This window comes from Cervus elaphus, chromosome 18, assembly GCF_910594005.1.
Source record: "Cervus elaphus chromosome 18, mCerEla1.1, whole genome shotgun sequence".
Lineage (NCBI taxonomy): Eukaryota > Metazoa > Chordata > Mammalia > Artiodactyla > Cervidae > Cervus > Cervus elaphus.
In genome coordinates this window covers 108581460-108603751 of record NC_057832.1, presented here as the reverse complement: position 1 = coordinate 108603751, position 22292 = coordinate 108581460, and the positions used below count along the sequence as shown (strand labels likewise).

The window sequence follows — 22292 nt, the reverse complement described above, 5'->3', positions numbered from 1 at the left end:
ATTACTCTTTCAGGATAGAGATGATTACAATGCCTCCACCTCAACCAGGATCAATACTCTGCAGACAAGGTTAAGGGTTTACCTAATCTGTGTTCTGACAACTAGAGCGGGTTTTGTTTTCCGTATTTTGCCAAGACCTGCTCATTTGATTATGTTTTCTCTTATAAATAAAAAGTAAGTTTAGAAAAACTCCTGACTGCATTCAGTTAACTGGGGTTTTACTGTTCATTGTGTATTTATGAAAGATGATTTAAATTCACCCCAGTACAGATTGTACTCACATGTAACAGATTTTTTATACTTAAACATCTATCAAGTAAACTCTTACTGGGTGGTAGACAGCTACCTCAATGTTGCAGAAAGTTTTCTTCTTTTAATTTTACAAGATCTCTTTTCCTTCCCTTGCTACTCTTAACTTGCTACATAGTATGTTGTTCAATTACAATAAGGTAAAATAAGGGTTTCCCTCATAGCTCAGTAGGTAAAGAATCTACCTGCAATGCAGGAGACCTGGGTTCTATTCCTGGATCAGGAAGATGCCCTGGAGAAGGAAATGGCAACCCACTCCGGTATTCTTGCCTGAAGAATCCCATGGACAGAGGAGCCTGGCAGGCTTCAGTCCATGGGGTGGAAATAGTCGGACATGACTTAGCCACTAAATCATCACAAAATTTAAAAACTATTTTGAAAATATTCCATCATCATGAAAATAAACTTGACTCCTCCTGAGGGGAAGAAAAACCAAAGCTGGGAATCGCCACTTTGCAGATTAATTCTATTGCTTCCATTTTGCCTTTTCCTGGTTTCTCTTCCCAGGATTTCCTTTCATGGAAATGTGACAACTTCATTTAGAAAGGTGTTTTCTATACTTTCTTATGTAATAAATATGTTCACTGGGAATAATCATAGGAAAATCTGGCAATATGTTGCAAACACACACTGTATGTATAACTAATGGATATTTTGGTTCAGTGGAATATGTCAAATGACATATAGCTGAATAACTAGACTAATACACCACAAATTGATAGTGTAAAAGAAAAATTAAATGAATTATTCACCTTTCTCCTAGTACATGAAATTATTAGTTCTGATACTATCCAATTAATAGGGTAGTGTGTCAAAATCAACTTCATAATTAAAAGATACATATCTATTATTAGTTTATCATCCCAGGAATATTATAGCATAAAGATCATAACAGAGGTCTTTGTATTTCTACTATAACTCTTATTTCAGTTCAATTGGGCAGGACTTTCTAAATTTATACTATATGAGTTAATTAAGAATTCTGTTTTTATTAAGAACTGGTACTAGCATATGGAAAAAAGTACTAATAAGATGACATATGAGCACTTTGAGAACCAGCCGTCTCTTTGTAAAATGGGGATGAAGGTTTTTCTCATGCAGTTCTGCTGGACTAAACTCCACAAGCCACAATTAGAACTGTGTTTGGCACCCAGTGAGAAATCAGTAAATGTTAGTCCTTATTATGTATTCTTCCCCAATATAATCACCTATAATTTATGAAGCAGATTAAGGAGTACAACTGCAAGCCTTCTTTAGAGTAGAAGATCAAATATAGCACAATTTTTTGGAATAATGCTCCAGTCCAATATTCTCAAGATTCTTTGGAGGAAAAATATGCCATCACTTTATGAATAACAGGGGCACTAAAGTGAGTCTAAAGGGCAAAATGTTATGTGGAAATGACCAAAACGATCTCTATCCTTAACAATTCATTTTGGTTGCAAACATTTAGTAATGATTCGATTACACAATAGTATTTGTAAATAATGATCAAAAGATAAGCTAGCTTTACAACAAACAAAATCTAGTGACATGGTTTAATATGGTATTTTTAAACTAAGTTATTCATTTCAACTATAAAGAATCGAGGATGAAAATAAAACAAGTGACTTCTGGGGTCCATTAGACGGGTGCTAAAGCAAAACCTAATAAACAGCATAGTCTCTAAACAACAGAGAAATCTGTTCTTATTACTCTTACTGTCATTTCCCTTTCTACCTTACTTCTGAAGATCACCAACCAACAATAAAAATTACAGCTACCAACAAACCCCTCTCTTATCTCCATTGTTCACCAGTTCCACCAAAAGCATACCTAGATATTTTTTAATAAAGTTTTTAGAAATTCAAAGCTAACATTTTCATCACTCTCCAAAAATCAAATCACAATGGCCAAGTGCAATATCCTTCAGCTAGGACCAATAAACTAATGATATGTACACTCAAATATGAATATGGTGGTAAGCACCAAATAAAACGAGAGACACCCTCCCATTCAATTGCTGCATGAACACTAGAGAAAACAAAGCTTAAAAGGTTTACCAATATCAACACGAATGAGAAAAACAAGGAACCAGATAACTAGCCCAGGTATCCTTCATTCTTAAAGTGGAATCCTTAGTCTGAAAATGTTTAGATTACTTTAAAATCCCCTTCAATTAAGAAAAATACCCCACGCTCAGAAGCACATCTCAGCGCCCACAACAAACAGCGACGAAGGTGAGGATGATCCTGGAGGGGTTACACAATGTCTCTGCTTCACACTGGGGGGCGTGTCCCCCAGGTTTTCTCTTCCTTTCTACCGAAACGACTGCTAGAGGTCCGCAAGCAAAACCTAACAACGCAACTTGCAGGGCCCCCAGGTTTTTTCTGTAGAAGGCAGAGAGGAAACCTGAGGTTTCGAAAGGTGCAGGGGAAAGCCAGATCCGAACAGCGTTTGGAGCCGGAGCGGGAGTAGGATGCGGGAGGTAGGGGAGGACGGTCGGTGGAGCGGGTAGGAGCCTCGGCCAACCCAGGGGAGCAAAGGAAAGCACACCCGCTCGGCCCCTGCCCCTTCCAGCCACCCTCTGCGGAGACCCGAGACGCGCAAGGTGGGCGTCGGAAGGTGCAAACCACTGGGGGGAGGCGGACGGGTCTCGAGGCTCCCGGGGTCTGGGGGATGAGGGAGGGATCTTCTGTACCCGTTGTTCTCCACACAGCAACAGCTCCGGGTAACTGAACTCCACGCAGCTCTCGTCGGTGGGATCTTTGAGCACCAGCTCCAGGCGCACCGTCTCCCTCGGCGGCCTCGGCTGCGGCTCGGCCCGGGAAGCCGACTCCCGCGGCGGGGGCGGCTGCAAGTGCAACTGCGGGAGCGGCGGCGGCGGCGGCTCGGGCCTCGGGGGCTCGCGCTGCAGCGACATGGGCGGCTCGGCGCGGCTGACCTCGCGCTGGGGGAGCGGCTTCTCCCGCGGCGGGGGCTGCGCGTCCGACCTGGGGGTAACCTCCCGCGGGGCCGGCGGCTCCGTCCGGGCCGGCTCGCGGTACGGCTGCGGTTCCAGCCGGGGAGGCTCGCGAGGATACTCGGGTTCGCGTTCGGCCCCCGGGAACTCGGCCTCGCGCCGCCTCACCGGTGACAGGCTAATAAACGCTACTCTGCGTGGCTCCGCCATCCCCACTGTTCTGGCCCTCTGCCTTCGCTCGAGCCGGCGCTCGGTTCTACGCCGAGTTGTTTGCCCGCCTGCCCTTCCTTTTGCTTTCCGTCGCTTTTCTTCCCTCCACCACCCTCAGCCGTCTCCGCCGACGCCACCGTGAGTGCGGACTGTGCCCCCTTCCCCGCCACTATGTTCTGACGGGCACCACCGCCATCGCCAGGGTCGCCGCAGCCGCCATGTTGGATCCCCCACATAAATAGAAGCAGGCCGCTGAGCGGGCGCATGCGCAGAGAGGAGACGCTCGCATCCACCGTCGTGGCTGTGGCTCAGTTTTCCTCTTTTCCTCCCAACAGTCTGGAGTCCAGACAGGTCAACGGAAGTGACATCATGGCAGGATCGGTTTCCATGGAAACAGAGACGCTGTCTGCGCCCTTCCTAAAGGGGAGGGATCTGGGGGTTCGCGAGAAGCTTCCTGTTCGCACCTGGAAACCGGAGGGGCGCGCAGTGGCTAGCGTGGAGATGTGTCTGGGACCGACCTAGCTATGGCGCCGGGTCGTCTCTCTCTCTGTCGCTTCTAGAGAGTTGGGGTTGTCAGCTGGTTTGTTAGTCAAGGCCGATGCGGGGAAAGAGTAGAAGGCCGCAAACGGGTGTCTGCCCGCCCAGGCCCCCGGCAGCCCGAAATGTCAGGGGAAAAAGGAAATGGCTAACTCCAACCTGATTCACCCTGCGGCTTCCTTGCGCAAAGCGCGAGGTTGACTCCCACAGGCCTGCCTTTCCTAAACCGACTCCTCTTTTTTTGGCGGGGAAGGGGGGCGGAGGGGGGGTCGGACTGCGCCGGGGATTGTGTCACAGGGTCATAAAATGCCCAGTAACGTTTTGCAGTTGGGAAATTGAACAAGCCAATGAACATTTCTGGGCTCATTCATAAAGTCTAAGCTGTTTAGTTTACCAAAAAATTCTTCTCCACAGAGTGTGTTGGTATTTTATGAGACTCTCTTGAAAGTGAAATGCTAGATGATCCATTTCTGGTAGGAAAGGAGCCTTAGTTGGAAACGACTCAGGCACACCCGTCATAAACTAATTGAAATTCACCTTTAAAAGAATGAAGGTTACAGTCCATTTGATTAATAATCCATTTAATGGAAAACAAATCTGAGAGCTTGCCCTCCACGCCTTCTGTTAACTCCATTAACCAGGTTAACAGTGTTAACACCTATGGGTGACTTTGAGTCAGTGTGATGTCGCAGACGAGTTATGAGTAGGTTCTGGGTTTTTTGCCTTCATATTATTACTACTTTCATATTGTATAAAGATGGTGTTGGACTCGATCGTTCTGATGTTCCCTCCCAGCTCTCAACTGCTAATATGAGAATCCCAGTTTTGGGGTCATTTGAAGAAGCTGGGAAGACGTCAAAGTCAATTCTCATTCAAAGTCAAAATATCCTTATCTAAAATACTAGATTACCTAAAAATGTGTCAGATACTCATGTAATCTGACTGTAACACTGTGAAGTGAAAGTCCCTCAGTCGTATCGAACACTTTGTGACCCCATGGACCATGACATGACATTTGACATTGAAGTCGCACGGACTGTAGCCTACCAGGCTCCTCCGTCCGTGGAATTTTCCAGGCAAGAGTACTGGAGTGGGTTGCCATTTCCTTCTCCAGGAGAGCTTACCGACCCAGGGATCGAACCCAGCTCTCCCACATTGTAGGCAGACGCTTTACCGTCTGAGTCACAGTCCATGGAATTCTCCAGGCCAGAATTCTGGAGTGGGTAGCTGGTCCCTTCTCCAGGGGATCTTCCCAACCCAGGGATTGAACCCAGCTCTCCCGCATTGCAGGTTGAGTCTTTACCAGCTGAGCCACAAATGAAGCCCACATAGCCGCTGTGAGCGCAGGCATCCTATTTTTGTTATCTATAAAATATCCTCTGAGATCAAGCTACTCGTACCTTTTTAATGGATAATTACTATCTAAAACATCTTCACAGCAATTTTGATAACTTTACAGACTCTCAAATCTCAGGTTGAGGATCAATGTTCCGTCCAGGGTGTGGTAATCTTACACTTGTGCTTATAGAGAAAGGGCAAGTCAATCTGATCCTTAATTTAATGCCTTTCCCTTAATGTTCTGTCCTAGAGGCAGAGCAGCAGGATTGTCCCCAAATCCCTGTCTTCCCCAGAGTGAATTTAGCAATAAGCTTAAAACAGCTGCTTTGTGGAGTTAAATAGGAAAAACTTAATTGGTAATAGCAAGACAAACGGAATTAACACGAATAGGTAGATTTAAAGACAGCTCAGTGTCATGTTAGTCCTTTTTATGTTAATCCTCTCTGAGAATGAAAGGTTTAAGACTAGAATGTCTTGGGAAGATCCAAAGGCAGAGTATCACTGAGAAAGAAACTCAAGTGCAAAAGGTCTGTGTAGGGAGTGAGCTTGGTGAGTTGGACAAAAGGTCAGAGTGGCTGGAGCACAGTGAGCAAGATGGGGAAAGAGGCGAGAGACAAATCTGAGACAAGAATAAAATTTTATCTCACCCCTTACAAAAGGATAAATACACAGTGAATCAAAATTTTAAATGTAAAAAAAAGAAATAAAGAAACTTGAGAAGTAATCAGCTGAGATGTTTTTAAAAACTCACACTAGGAAAGGCCTTTCCAATTACGATTGATAATTTTGACTATTTAAAGTTTTTTGAAAATAAATTTTATGAAAGAAAAATAGCCTTAGTCAAAAGACAAATTGGAAAGAAACAATTATAACACATTTCATGAAGGGTGAATTTCCCTGATAATAATCAAGGAGAAACAACAACAGTAGTACCCTGGCAGCTCAGTGGTATAGAATCTGCTTGCCGTGCAGGAGCCTCAGGAGAAGCTGGTTTGATCCCTGGGTCAGGAAGATCCCCTGAAGAAGGGAATGGCACCTCACTCCAGTATTCTTGCCTGGAGAATCCCATAGATAAGAGGAGCCTGATGGGCTACAGCCCATACGGTTGCAAAGAGTCAGACATGACTGAAGAGACAGCACGCATACACACAATAACCTAATAGAAAAATGGGGAAAGACGAGAACAGATAGTAAAGCACAAAACTCAGGGGCTAATATTATGAAATTAAATACATGTCTGAAAAGACATTTGTTCTACTACATATTTGGATGACAGTTTCTAGTTGGAAACAGTTTTTCCTCAGAATTCTTAAGGCTTTGCAACACTGTTTTAAAGCGTCCAAAGTTGCTACTGAGAGGTCCAAGGCCATTTATCAATTTGATTCTTGGATATTAGTCTGCAACCTGTGCCGACCTCCCCCATCATAAGCTTTAGTTCTGTTTGTCACCAATGTTCTGGTAATTATCTTTTTTAGTTCCACTGACACACAGGACAGATGCCCAGGTCTCATGCCAGTTTCCAAATAGTGGTTGCAACCGTAGCAGGTGAGCATGAACTTAAACCTGGGATTCTTTTTTATTTCTATTTTTTATTTTATTATTATTTTGGCTGCACCTTGCAGCATGTAGAATCTTAGTTCCCCAACCAGGGATTGAACTTACACCCCCTGCACTGGAAACAGAGAATCATAACCACTGACAACACCAGGGAAGTCCCCTGTATTCTTTTTTAAAAATAGCTTTTTTATACCAAAAAAATCATATATATATATTAACAAATCTATATATAACACACATATTTTATTCTTTGGAAGGACTGATGCTGAAGCTGAAACTCCAATACTTTGGCCACCTGATGCGAAAATCTGACTCATTTGAAAAGACCCTGATGCTGGGAAAGATTGAAGGTGGGAGGAGAAGGGGATTACAGAGGATGAGATGATTGGATGGCATCACCGACTCAATGGACATGAGTTTGTGTAAACTCTGAGAGTTGATGATAGACAGGGAGACCTGGTGTGCTGCAGTCCATGGGGTCACAGGGAGTCAGACACAACTGAGCGACTGAACTAATGACTGTATACGTTTGTCAAAACCATAGAACTGTAAAAAACATACATTTTGTGATTTCCACAGTCCTTGCCCAAAAGGACCTATGGCCATTTACTCAGATGACAGTAAACTGAGGAATACTTGACTTTTCTGAGGACTGGGAGACCCAAAGTCCTAGTTGACATTGATACAGAGACCCAGGATGTACCGTTGCCCTTTTGGTACAGCTTTGGAGTCTGGGAGCCAAGTAATAAGTTCAGCCCTGGTCCAAGTCCAGCTTATTGTGGGTCTGCTGCTTGGCAGACCCACCTTGTGGTCATTTCCCCTTTCTTTAACATATAATCAGGATCTACAAACTTGATAGTTAGAGAAACCCCAATGAGTCCTCATCCCGTGATATTGGAGCCTTTAAGGCACAGTAGAGTGTGAATTATCTTGTGTCAAATTAGATGTCAAAGCTTCATGCTTATTATGTAATGACAGTGTAATAATTCTAGAAGAACACAATATGTCACATTTCCAGATTAAGCAGTCCTCACACTATTTCCAGCTCACAGGAAAGCTAAGTTTGAAAACACAGGAAAATTTTAAATGATATTTCATCATAGCAAAATTTCTTCACAAAAATAAAATGTGAAAATGAGGCTGCAGTGTTTTCTGAGTGGCTCATTTGTTAGTCAAGCTAGGAAAGCCATTTACCAATGGAGAGTTAATTAAACTGTGTTTGCTTGTGGCAGTCGATGAAAAATATATGCAAATAGAATAAATCAGCCTTTTGTCAAGAACAGTTGTTCAAGGTGCTAAGATATTGGGAGCAACATCAACAGTCAGTCCAAAAACAAGGCAAATGATTTGAGTGGTTTCTGTGGGCTCTTTGGTCTGAAGTCTACTTTGAAGTGAAAGTGAAATTTGCTCAGTTGTGTCCAAATCTTTGGGACCCCATGGACTATACAGTCCATGGGATTCTCCAGGCCAGAATACTGGAGTGGGTAACCTATCCCTTCTCCAGGGGATCTTCCTAACCCAGGGATTGAACCCAGGTCTCTCACATTGCAGGCAGATTCTTTACCAGCTGAGCCACCAGGGAAGCCCAAGAATATTGGAGTGGGTTGGACTGTGAGGAAAGCTGAGCGCCGAAAAATTGCTTTTGAACTATGGTGTTGGAGAAGACTCTTGAGAGTCCCTTGGACTACAAGGAGATCCAACCAGTCCATCTTAAAGGAGATCAGTCCTGGGTGTTCATTGGAAGGACTGGTGCTGAAGCACCAATACTTTGGCCACCTCATGCAAACAATTGATTCATTGGAAAAGACCTTGATGCTGGGAGGGATTGGGGGCAGGAGGAGAACAGAGGATGAGATGGCTGGATGGCATCACCGACTCGATGGGCATGAGTTTGAGTAAACTCCGGGAGTTGGTGATGGAGAGGGAGGCCTGGCATGCTGTGATTCATGGGGTCGTGAAGAGTCGGACACAACTGAGCGACTGAACTGAACTGAACTGAGCCTATCCCTTCTCCAGGGGATCTTCCTGACCCAGGAATCGAACTAGGGTCTCCTGCCTTGCAGGTGGATTCTTTACTAGCTGAGCTACCAGGAAAGCTAAAGTCTACTTTGCCTGGTTATTAATATAGACACTGCAGCTTGCTTTTGATTATTATTTGTATGGTATATCTTTTTACATCCCTTTCCTTTTTTTAATAGTGATTAAAAAATCACATAACATTGACGATCTTAATCATTTTTAAGTGTATAGTTCAGAAGTATCTTCATGTTGTTTTGGAACAGATCTCCAGAACTTTTTAATGTTTTATTTACTTTATATTCTAGTTTTATTGAGACACAGTTGATGTACAGCAGCACTGTAGAAGTTTATTTACAGTATGTAGCATAATGATATGACTTCATCATGAATTACCACAAATTTAGTGAACATCATCATCTCATATAGATACAAAAAATAAGAAATAGAAAAAAATACTTTTCCTTGTGATGAGCACTCTTAGGATTTACTCTTTTAACAACTTTTATATATAATATACAGGCTTTCCTCATAGCTCAGTTGGTATATCATCTGCCTGCAATACAGGAGACCCGGGTTTGATTCCTAGGTCGGGAAGATCCCCTGGAGAAGGAAATGACAACCCACTCCAGTATTCTTGCCTAGAAAATCCCATGGACAGAGGAGCCTGGTGGGCACAGTCCATGGGATCACAAGAGTCAGACACGACTGAGTGAATAACAGTTTCAGTTTAGCGACTAAACCACTACTACCACATATAATGTACACTCCAGAACTTTTTCATCTTGAAGAACAAGAAACTCTATATCCATTAAACAATTCCCTCCCTGCCTCTGGCAACTACTATTTAACTTTCTGCTTCTGTGAATTTGACTGCTTTGGATACTTCATGTAAGTGTAATTCTGTAGTATGGGAGCTCAGAGAAGTCCCAACAATTTTTTCAAGCAACCACACCTTGCTTGAAAGTTTCACTTGAGGAAGATAAGGTAATATTCTAGGGCAGGAGTCAAAGAACTCTTTCTGTAAAGAATCAGTAAACATTTTAGGTTTTGCAGACCCAAGAGGCAAATTGAAACTCTTCGGTAGCTATTTACATGACAAGAGAAAAAACAAAGCTCCCCAAATTTCTTATTGATGAAATTAAAAATAGAAACTGACCACAATTTTTTTGGTAATACAAGTTTCCTAACAAGAACAGAATTCTCAAGTGGAAGAGTCAGACACCATGAGTCTCCTGACGGGACAGGCATCCCTTGTTGCAGAGTGCAGGCTCAGCTGCTCGGACGTCAGTCGCTGTGGCATGCGGGGTTAGTTGCTCCATGGCATGTGGAATCTTCCCAGAACAGGGGTCGAACCCATGTCCCCTGCACTGGCAACAGATTCTCAACCCCAAGACCGCCAAGGACATCCAAGAGTATCTCTTGAACATTTACTGAAGAGTGGAACTCCTGGGTTATAGTATGAAGCTAAAGTTTACAAAAAAGGTCATACCATTTCTCAAAGAATAAATGAAAGTAGGTAAATAGGAACAATTAAAGTTAAGATTAAACATCTGTAAATATTAGTCAAGCCTTCTTTTATGTTATCTTTATCGGACATAATTATTGACTTATTCTCTATGTGGTTAAATTCTGTACCTCAAGTTTCATCTTAAGAGCACTTCCCCTATGTAGCCTATTCTGTGTGGCCCATCCAGCGTTTTTCCCTGTCACATTTTCTCAGTAAATGTATTAATATAAGCTATACTAGCCTATGGTTTCATTGCTTTTACAGTACCTTGCAATTATTCTTTAGGTTACTGTTACCTACATTTTCACCCTAACATATACTTTTAATTTTTAAGACTTGAATAACATGTCTCATCTCCACCATATTAATAGCTACTTCTCAGTTAAAAACTAGCAAAGGAGGGTATAATTATATGTCTATGGAGGAAATGAAAATTGGAAGGGCTCATGTAATTAACTGTACATAGTATGTATGTGTAGTTTATACACAGTGGGTAAGATTTATACATGTTTAGAGATGCAATAAGAATTCCCTTGAAGTTTTTGTTATGCATAAAGCTATGTCAAGTTATGATGCAGAAACCCAATTCAGAACCCCATCAACAGAGATCCCAAGTGTTTTTTTTTCCCCTATAGGGAGTTCATTTACACAGATGGATTGAGTTTTTTATCTGCTTGTATTTCCCTTTTTGCTTTGGTTTGTGGGAAGCTTGAAGGTAGATTTCTGGCCCATTTTTCATAATTCTGGTATGTATTTTTGTGTATTGACTTCACTCTTGCCTTCCTTTTTTTAACCAGACTGCATGGCTTGTGGGATTTCAGTTCCCTGACCAGGGATCGAACCCAGACTCTCCGTAGTGAAAGCACAGAATCCTAACCACTGGACCACCAGGGTATTTCTTCCTTTACTCTTAAATGCCTTCTATTTGTTATATATATATATGTATGTATGTATATATTTGGTAATTTATCTCAAATCGTTTCTAGAACACAGTAGAAGTAACTGACCAAATAAATACATGAATCAATACACACACACACACAAAGGTGAATTAAATCAAATGCTTCTGTAATTTGCAGTATGGGTGCTCACATCTGTGTTTCCCACTGCCCTCTCTCCTGAGGTTCACCTAGCAGCCTCCTGCTTTCCTATATCTGAAGTTTGTAAACTGTGTTGCCTTGTTCGGTAGCCTGAGTGGTGGGGCTGCTGTGTCTGCTTCCTTTTCTCTTTTTCCCCCAACCACCAAGGCAGTCCTTCAGTATTTGGCATCTAGACTTTATTTCAAGGAAGGGGTTTGATGCAGAAAGTGTGCAAGGTTGTCTATACACTACACAGTCAATACACATGCATCAGCTGATTGTGCACACACATCCTCTTGGGCTGTGGCTGCCTCATAACGTCACATATTCCTCCAGAGTTGAGGTAGGTTGTGGGCACATCATCAGGTCTCTAGCTCTGCTTTTCTGAGAGCATCTCTAAAAAAGCAGATGACTGTTTGAACATTATCATAAAATACATACAAACCTGAGAAGTATTTTACAGGATGAAGAAGAAAGATGACTATTTATCTAAATCATATTAAGAGAGTCATAAATACAGGAACTAGTAAATCACTAAAATTAGTAAAAACTAAGATCATAGCATCTGGTCCCATCACCTCATGGCAAATAGAAGGGAATAACTGAAAACCGTGACTGATTTTCTTTTCTTGGGTTCCAAAATCACTGTGGACAGTGACTGCAGTCATGAAATTAAAAGATGCTTGCTGCTTGGAAGAAAGGCTATGATAAACCTAGACAGTGTATTAAAAAGCAGACTTCACTTTGTCAACAAAGATCCGTATACTCAAAGCTATAGTTTCTCCAGTAGTCATGTATGGATGTGAGACTCAATCCATAAAGAAGGCTGAGTGCTGAAGAATTGACGCTTTTGAACTGTGGCGCTAGAGAAGACTCTTGAGAGTCCCTTGGACAGCAAGGAGATCAAATCAGTCAGTCCTAAAGGAGATCAACCCTCAACAGTCATTGGAAGACTGATGCTGAAGCTGAGGCTCCAATCCTTTGGCCACCTGATGCAAAGATCCGACTCACTGGAAAAGACTCTAATGCTGGAAAAGGTTGAAGGCAGGAGGAGAAGGGGACGAAAGAGGATGAGATGGTTGGATGGCATCACCAACTCAATGGATGTGAGTCTGAACAAAGTCCAGGAGGTAGTGAAGGACAGAGAAGCCAGGTGTGCTGCAGTCCATGGGGTCTCAGAGTCATATACAACTTAGTGACTGAATGACAACAACAAAAGTAAATCACAAATTCATTTTTGTTATTAGAAAGTAGATATAACTATTGTGATTTAGTGCCCACTAGCTTGAAACTTTTTAAGTGTATCAAGCCATAAAGAAGGAAAGCAGTCCTTTGGCTTCTGTGTACTTGGATGTATGCTGCATGTGCTGCATATGTGGCAGAGGTCTGGGCGCCTTGGAAGCTGTTGAGTTCCAGGGTCCATTCTGGTTGCTTCTCCCAAATGGGGAAGGAGGTGTCCCCTATACATGGATACAAACATTCCCACTGCCTTATTTTATCTCTCAGCAGCTTGTTCCTATTGAGGCAACAATCCCGTTACTGTGTTTTGGTGGGTGTACTCTTAGACTGAGTTTCTTAAGGATCAGGATTGTGCGTTACTTCTCTCTGCATCTCTAGAACCTAGTATATGCTTGCTGCGTTATGCTGTGCTTCGTTATTCAGTCATGTCTGACTCTTTGCAACCTCATGGACTGTAGTTCGCCAGGCTTCTCTGTCCATGGGGATTCTCCAGGGAAGAATACTGGAGTGGGTTACCATGCCCTCCTCTGGGCGATCTTCCCAACCCAAGGATCAGACCCAGGTCTCCCACATTGCAGGTGAATTCTTTACCGTCCAAGCCACCAGGGAAGCCCAGTATATACTTGGCACACCAGAAAACAATTACTGCTATATTTAAAATGGATAACTAACAAGAACCCATTGTACAGCATAGGGAACTCTGCTCAATGTTATGTGGCAGCCTGGATGGGAGGAGGGTTTGGGGGAGAACGGATACATGTATATGCACGTCTGAGTCCCTTCACGGTTCACCTGAAACTATCGCAGCATTGTCAGTTGGCTATATCCCAGTACAAAATAAAAAGTTCAAAAGAAAAAAAAGAAAAATTAGATGGGAACAAGAATACATGAGGTCAGATCTTACAAGTACCCTGCTCTTCCACTTACTATGTTTAATTATTCAGTCAAGTATTTGGAAGCTTTCTACACATGAGACTTGTATAGTGTTGTGTAACGTTCGTTAACATTGTATAACGAACTTCTGGAATGCACTGTGACATAATAGAGAGCCCAACCTAACATGGCTAAGCAGGAAATACAAGCCTTAGTGGACAAGGCTTCTTTTTTTTTTTTTTTTTTTAATTTTTTATTAGTTGGAGGCTAATTACTTCACATGGACAAGGCTTCTTAAGGGCTGTCTATTTTCCTCTCAGAAAGAGTAACTTGTGGCGAGTAAAACTTGGTGTTTCCCCCTTCACTCTGAGGTCAGCAAAGAAAGAGGAGAAGGCACATTATAAACCCACCGCCCATACTCACCACACTTAACAGAATACTATAAATAACCAAATAATAAGCTTTAATTTAAATACGTTACAGTGGAACATAACAATTCTTTTGAAGTATAAAAATAACATTTTTTCCGTTTGCAAGTAGTCTCTGCTGCAGAGTGTAAGGAGCACACTGATGCTATGAATTGTACACGTTACCACTGCATTCCCAAGCCTGGACCCTCTCTTCTCCATGCAACACTGCTTTGCAATCTTCAGGCCCCGCCAAAGGGCCAAGCTGCTTCAGAAGTAGCTATCCTTAATAACAGAATTGGGTAGTATCTCTCTTAAACTAGTCTCTATGGGGTATTGTGGCGGGGGCGGGGGGGGGGGTCAGTTCTATAGATAAAAAACTTTTTAAAAAGTTAATCTGAAATTCTGGAAATTGCTCTTTTTGGAATATCTGTTTTTTCCAGGAGACAGAAAAATGGCAGGGAGAAGCTGGAGTGTGAAGATCAACAAGAGCTCATTTAAAAGTAAATTGCCATCCATGGAAAAGCTTTCCAAGTATAGGAAATTTGAAAATAATAGCAACTAACTGGAAGACAAATTTCATCTGCAAGAACCACTGAAGAGGTCCATACATCTTTTTCTACTGTCACGTTTCCTAATATTTTGAGTGAGGTAAGTAAGAATCACAAGGATTCTAAAGATTATGGCAGGTTCTGTCCAGATCTGATCCACCTAGTAACTTAGATACTGAGAACCAACGAGTGAAAAAACAGAAACAGTCAACAGCTTTTGTATATAAAAAATGGTGGTGTAATTTTGTTTTCAAAACTCAGCTATTTGGACCAGTTTATTTTGATTTGTGCTTTGACTTGATTAGATCTGGGTCTAACAAAAGACTGGAGAACTGGCCATTTTCCTGAGTGGAGATGGGAGAACCCTCATAATCGTCCAGAAGGCAAAACCCTCTGCCATCACTGATCTTCTCACCTCCGCTGCACCGACTCCCGCCATGTTCCCATCTCCATCCTACACAACTCCTTCGTCCACAGTGGATGCTGGGGCGGGTGGTGGAAAACCTGACACAGTGCTTATAGGAATTCTTGTCTTTAGTGCTTCAAGGACTTGTGACTTTGAGTTCTCCCGCTGGGTAGGAATGGCTCTGCACTTTCTGTATCTGTAATGCTGGTACCTTCAACTAGTAGAAACAAAGTATGTAATACAGAAACAAAGTAACTTGGTACATAAAACGTCTAGCTCTATCTTCTGAAAATAGGTTGTGAGCCTAAAAATGCTCAGTTGTGTAAGTTGTGTTGCGAGAGCTCAGCAACATTGGGCTGGAATATGGCTTAGGACAAAGTCCAGCCATTAGGGAATCCCTCAAAGAACTTTACATGATTCATATTCTATTATCATTACATTAATAAATAAAATAATCTCTGGGGCCCTACTTTCAAAAATTGATGTTTACTTAGTGAGATATAGGAAGGAATACATAACCTGTAAGATTACCTAAAATATAATGGAGAAGTGACTGATGAGACCTATATACTTTGTTTCCTGAATATCTTTAAAATGTCCCACACAGATTTTCTTCACATAGAACTCACCTTTTAAAAACTGCAATATACATGTTACTCTTCTGTAACATGTTATTATCATCAACAATTCAACTATGTCTATTATCTATGAATGCCTGGACAGTTTGATAAAGGGTCTTACTGCCATTCTTAGAACCATGTAGCTATTTATAACTTCTGCTCTCCTAAGATTCAGAGATGCATTACAAAACTTTTTATGGATTTCCCCAGTAACACAGTATCATGTACACAGATGGCTAAAATTAAGATGACAGAAATGATGTGACCCTTGAGCAGTAAAGGCATCTGTTATTGCAACTTGGAGAAAATGCCATGGAATGCTAATAAATAAAAAAAGTTTATGTCATTCTCCTTAAAGTCAGTAAATTACATAAGAGTGCTCTGAGTATTTTTAGAATAAAGGCACTGGACAAGTCCAAAGTCTTATTGCTCGTGGGATCACGTGGGAGCCACAGCCCAGACTACAGCTCTTAATTCAGTCAGGACGCTTGGTCTAAGCTAGCCAGTCACTGATCTGGAGGCTTGGAGACCAAGGAAGGAGATGTCAATCAACAGAGCCCTGTCTCTCACATAAACTTGAGGGAAACGATCTCCAATTTTATGTCAGAGTGGTGATGGGTTCCGGAGGACTTGGGGGCTGTTTTAGACAGGCACTCTGTTTTCTTTGGCCCATTTCTTCATGATCCGGATGATGTACTCGACTTGCGTGTTACCCGTGCTTCTCAGTAAGTGGAGCACTTCTCGAAGGGTCTCTCTGAGGAAACGGTGTGAAAGGACAAGAATGCAAATTAACAGCTAAAATAACTTGTGACAGTTCTTCACATCCTACTAGCAGGCATATCTGCCTACTCTTTTCCTGAGTTTTCATAAACCAATCACAGACTTCCTAGCTTTCTATTTTTACGGTGCCATAGTAAAATGGAAATTCTGTGAACTCCTCACCAATTTGTTTTCCTTGTTTGCGTGCACACACACATATACACATATGTTTTCTTTGTCTATTCTGACATAAATATTTCTGTTTCTATGGTTATTCTGTAGGACAGAATAGAAAGTGTGTATTAAGGAGCTGGGTTCAAATTCTAGCTCTGTGCTAACAGGTCACTTAACTTGACTGAGTCCCAGACTTCTCCTTTGTTTAATGTGGTAATCACCCCAAACTGGGTGTCACTGCCATAAATGGAAAATGTCAGAAAGCCGGGGTATAGGATCTCTTCAAGAAAAGTGACACATTAATAAATACAGAAGAGGGGAAAGTTAAGGACCAAGATTTGGCAAATATGCAGTATTTATATCTAACTAATTTAAATTTAATTAAAATTAAAACTCATGTTTTAAGTAATACATACTAAATCTTCCCTGTTACATCATCATATATATAAATGACTGCCTACTGATCCTCTTCCCTAAGGGTTCTCTCATATTTTCTCCTTCTTCCCTCAAGTATCTTTTTTTTTTTTTTAGTTCTGCCACTTTATTGCTACCAACTCATCTCCCTCCACCCTCGTGCACACATGCTCAGTCATGTGATCCCATGGACTGCAGCCCGCCAGGCTCCTCTGTCCATGGACTTTTCCAGGCAAGAATACTGGAATGGGTTGCCATTTCCCTCTCCAAAGTATCTTCTTTCAACTACCCAAATTCTTTTAAACTTTTAATAGTACTAGAAATATATACAAGGTAGGAACTAATTTTTGATAGATTATTTACTTATAAAATAGTCATTATCTTCTATCATATGTCAGTAACAAATACATTCCAAACAAGTTACTTTCAGAAAATGGAATTTAGTTTTCAGTAGTTTAACTTTTATTACAAATGGAACTATATGCCATGTAATTTTGTGTGGTCTAATGTCTCAATATTTCCTGAAATACGAGAAGGAAAAAAAAAATTAATTTTTAACCACACTCACTCCATTTCTAATTCTTTGAGGTCTAAACTAAGAGACACAAGAAAAAAACCAACAGGCAAAGAAAAGAGCAGTAGAGATTGAAAAGGACATTGCTTGTGAAAATGGCAGTATAAAACTTAAATTTTCATTCATCATTCTAAAACGTCATTATTAATTTTTAGTTTTCAGAGGACGTTACCCAGGAAAACAATTGTCACCCCCCAGGAAAGCGGCAAGTGCACAGAATAGTGTCTCTTGTCTGTCTACTTACTTGGGTTCCCTCCCAGCCAAGATCATCTGGAATATGCCCACACAGGCACCCCGCTTGCCTTCCCAGTATTCAGGGTTGGGGTCCAGCCTCTCTAAGACATCAAATGCTTTGGCTGAATAGTAAAACTGGCCCATCTGAATAAAAGAAAGTATTGTGGTAATACTTATAGTCAAAAGATCCCACGGAATGAAACTAAATGTAAAGATACCATGAAACAGAACTATATAGTACATAAAACAAGTGCTTGGGTAATCACAACATTCTTAGTTAGCAAATTAACTTCTATTCCTTATTAAAACAAGAAGGGAAATCACAGTTTTTATACATGGGTTCCATTTAAATCCTCTTACCTTCATCAAGTTTTCAGCAATACAACATTTCTTCTACATATAGTCAAGTTATGCTATAATCAACACATTTGTCATTTCTTCTAATTATATTCTATTTTTGAGGATAAACACCGATGACTGATCCGAACTGGTTACTTTTTAAGTTTTCTCAATGCATTCTATAGATGACTACTTTCATTCATTTTCTGCTAATTTGATCATGTTTCACCCAAGAGGATGGTCTTTCCCTGACCTTGGCCCTGTCATCTCAGAATGCCTAGATGTATACTGACTCCTAAATAGCAAACCTCTTAAATATTTAATTCATTTTGACAAACTTCTCTCCCAAACACACTACACTTCCATGGCCTTGTACAGTATGCTATCATTAAATTTTGCTTAGATGTTGTTGTTGTTCAGTCGCTAAGTCCTGTCCAACTCTTTGTGACCCTATGGACTGCAACACACCAGGCTTCTCTGTCTTTCACTTGCTCCTGGAGTTTGCTCAAATTCATGTCCATTGAGTCAGTGATGCCATCCAACCATCTCATCCTTTGTCACCCCCTTCTCCTCTTGTTCTCAATCTTTCCCACCATCAGAGTCTTTTCCGAAGAGTCAGCTCTTCGCATGAAGTGGCCAAAGTATTGGAGCTTCAGCTTCAGCATCAGTCCTTCCAATGACTATTCAGGGTTGATTTCCCTTAGGATTGACTGGTTTGATCTCCTTGCAGACCAAGGAACTCTCAAGAGTCTTCTCCAGTATCACAGTTCAAAAGCATCGATTCTTTGGGGCTCAGCCTTCTTCATGGTCCAACTCTCACATCCGTACATGGCTACTGGAAAAACCATAAGGACCTTTGTCGGCAAAGTGCTGTCTCTGCTTTTTAATATGCTGTCTAGGTCTGTCATAGCTTTTCTTCCAAAGAGCAAGCATCTTTTAATTTCATGGCTGCAGTCTCATAAATGTATAGGGTTACCAATTTCACTGAAGTCTTCAAGTTGCTGGGAAATCCTCCCTTACTTAGTGTGGTTTAATTACTTCTCCTTTTCCATAAACTGTTGTTTTAAACCTTTGCCAATTTCCTTAAGATCTCTATTGCATTCTTAGCTTAGCTTTTTTCTCTACTTCATAGGGAAGACACAACTTTCCTGCCTTCCCTTCAAATTATACTTCATTACTCTGCCTATCTCACAGAAAGAAGTGTTCTTATTCCTTTTCAAGGCTAATCCTTCTTCCTATATTCACCTAAAGTATATATATATATATTTATTTATTTTGTAAAGAAACACACCAAATGATGTGAGAAACATACATGCACAGTTTAATGACTATAATGTCAATACACGTGTAACTACCACCCATGTCAAGAAACAAAACATGGACAGCAAAACCAAAGCTGTGTCTCACTTCTATACCACAGCCCTCTTTCCCCCTATTTTCAGTAACTACTAGTCTGACTCTTACGGTCATCAGTTCTTTGACTGTATAGTTGTATCAGCTTTGTATATACGTTTAGACAACATAATTGAATGCTGCCTCTTAGTACGTTAACTATATGAAATAATGCTGTAAATATTCTTTTGTGGCTTTGTATATGTTTTTACAATTTATCTATATTGTTGGATATAGCCCTAGTTGGGTCATTTGCTAAAGCCTTTTTGATCCCATGGTGGTCCCATGGAACATCAAACCCAGGAAACTGACATCACTACAATGTATGTGTGCACTTTTGTTATTTCATCAAATGTGTCAGACTCATGTAACCACCACCCCTATCAAGACAGAACTATTCCATCACCACAAAGCTGTACTCTCCTCCCAGCTGACCATTCCTAACCTCTAGCAATCATCAATTTTTTCTACAGCTCTATAATTTTGTCATTTCAAGAATGTTTTATATATATATATATATATATACATATATATGTGTATATATATATATGAAATCATATATCAGTTTTTTAAAGAGTTTTTTTTAATGAGCTATTATTGATTAAGTTGATACTAGACTCTCTTTACCTAATGTTTTCCTGTCTTTTGAACAGGAAGAAATAGTCCCCAAATAGTTTTCAGAATTTGAGGTTAGTTTTGTAAAAAGCTTTTAATCTATAGGATAGGGCCCCAAACTCTTCCCTGTCTTTCCAACTCCCTACACACACACACACACACACAAAGCTCCTCTTTTACTAAGTCTGACTCCACTTTTTCTGGTTCCTTTGTCCTTCCTGTCCACTATTTGCACCAACGTTTCCCAAAGGTTTGGTTTGCAACTCTTTATTCTTCTTACTTGACTCCCTTATCTGGGAAATTTCACTGTTTTTCAGGGCATCTATTACTATTGAAGTGGTGATTTCTCCAAATCTGTCTCTCAGTGTCAGAGGACACTGTTCTTTTTTTCTAATGTATTTATTTTTGGCTGGATTGGGTCCCCACTGCTATGCATGAGCAGGGGCTACTCTCTAGTTGCAGTGTGCCGGTTTCTCACTGAGATGGCTCCTCCCGTTGTGGAACACTGGCTCTAGGGCAAGCTGGCTTCAGCTGTTTTAGCAGGTAGGGTCAGTAGTGGTGGCACCTGGGCTTGGCTGCCCCGCAGATGTGAAGTCTTCCCAGACCAGGATCGAATCCATGTCCTCTGCACTGGCAGGCACATTCATAACCACTGGACCATCAGGGAAGTCCAGAGGCCATCATTCTTGAGCTTCAGAACCAAACTTCCAACTGCCTGATGAATATCTCTACCTACATGATACCTAAAGAGGCATAGCCTTTAGAAATCTAAAACCTCCTCTCTAAACCACTATTTCTGTACACATTATTTTCACATTTCATTTATATGTATACGTATTTTATATACACATAAAATCCTGCCTATCTCGAGTTTAGTTCATCTATAAAAGGGATGACATTTCTGATATCACTATGTGAATTCTCTCACCTATGACCATTTAGTCTCCAGGACACTTTCCCCTAACATTTAGTCAATGCACCAATGTGATAATTATCTTCACTTTCCCCTTAGATTTCACTCAGACTCACCTTGTAGCAGTCATTAGCAATGAGTTGTAGGAGGCTAAAGGACTCGCCAGAGGTTTCCATCTTGAGATAAAGCTCCCAGGCTAGTCTTGGCTTCTTATTCATAATGTCTACAAAGAGAAACAAAGATTTATGTTTTCTAAATGTACAAGCAGTACACTTCTGCATCTTGCTAGTCTATGGATTTGCTTTTATGTTAGAAACATACTAAGTAATAGAAAACAGTGAACATTTTACATGAAAAGCTTGCAATGTTGGCATTAAGCTGGTTTCCCATCAGGACTCTACATACAGTGCTTAAAATACTTGATTTTCAGTAGTTCTCACTTTGCTCATATGCTTAAAAAGTCATCTATCATTCATTCAATCCCACCCATACAGCTTCAGCCTCACTTAGAAGATCTAATTGCTAAAATTTTCCTAAGACATCAAAAACCTACTGAACATTTTAAGTCCAAGTGAAAAAAGAAACAAACAACACTGGAGAGAGAGAAAGACAGACAGAGATGATAGGCTATATACATATATATATATATTGTGCACACAAAAATTATGTTTTTGACATTTACTACTTTTCAGGCCTGCACCATAGTGAAAAGGTAAAATTAACATAATATCATTTAGTAAAAAAAAAAAAAGCAAAGTAAACTGAGACTCTGGAAGCTGGAACACACTAAAGAAAGAACTTGGCATCTTTTAGGACTGTTGGTGCTAGGTCACTGTCATATGGAAGAACTAACCCCAGGGCACACTTATATAAATACGTACACATGGCCACCTTTACTGAATAGCATTAACAACACAATCTCAGAGTTTAACCACTCTACAAAACAAAATTAGAAAACACTCAATAAAAGGAAGATTCCTCTATAATGTTTAAAAGAAGAACTCACAGCACCGAGCTAACCAACTGAGGTAAATGTAGTCATTTTTCATCTTCTCACTTTGGATTAAAAGGAAAACCTGTAAGAGGAGGGAAAAGGGAACAAACATACAGATGCTTTTACAGTAAAAATATCCACAGCAGCTTGCCTTAGGCTAATGAGCATTGTAATGACCAAATTCTACACAGGCTGCTAAGAAAAGTGAGGGATAAAATCGTGGTGATTTTAACACATTTCTCTCAGTTATTGAGGCTTCCCTCGTAGCTCAGTCAGTAAAGTATCTGCCTG

At 40.9% G+C, this 22292-nt stretch overlaps 2 protein-coding genes across 5 annotated transcripts in view; both read right to left on the bottom strand.

The window, feature by feature from the left end:
- Positions 1-3700, bottom strand: part of UBN2 (ubinuclein 2) — a 79645-nt gene extending 75945 nt beyond the window's left edge. For both annotated transcript variants that reach the window (XM_043871897.1, XM_043871898.1), the window contains exon 1: positions 2990-3700. In XM_043871897.1, coding sequence (XP_043727832.1) covers positions 2990-3460 — 471 coding nt within the window. In that variant the 5' untranslated portion in view covers positions 3461-3700. The remainder of the gene's footprint in view (positions 1-2989) is intronic.
- Positions 3701-14046: 10346 nt separating this feature from the next.
- TTC26 (tetratricopeptide repeat domain 26) overlaps positions 14047-22292 on the bottom strand; it is a 39459-nt gene continuing 31213 nt past the window's right edge. For all 3 annotated transcript variants that reach the window (XM_043872870.1, XM_043872872.1, XM_043872871.1), the window contains 4 exons: positions 22014-22083; positions 21124-21230; positions 17759-17892; positions 14047-16347 (listed from right to left, as the gene is read on the bottom strand). In XM_043872870.1, the coding sequence (XP_043728805.1) occupies positions 16236-16347; positions 17759-17892; positions 21124-21230; positions 22014-22083 (423 nt within the window). In that variant the 3' untranslated portion in view covers positions 14047-16235. The remainder of the gene's footprint in view (positions 16348-17758; positions 17893-21123; positions 21231-22013; positions 22084-22292) is intronic.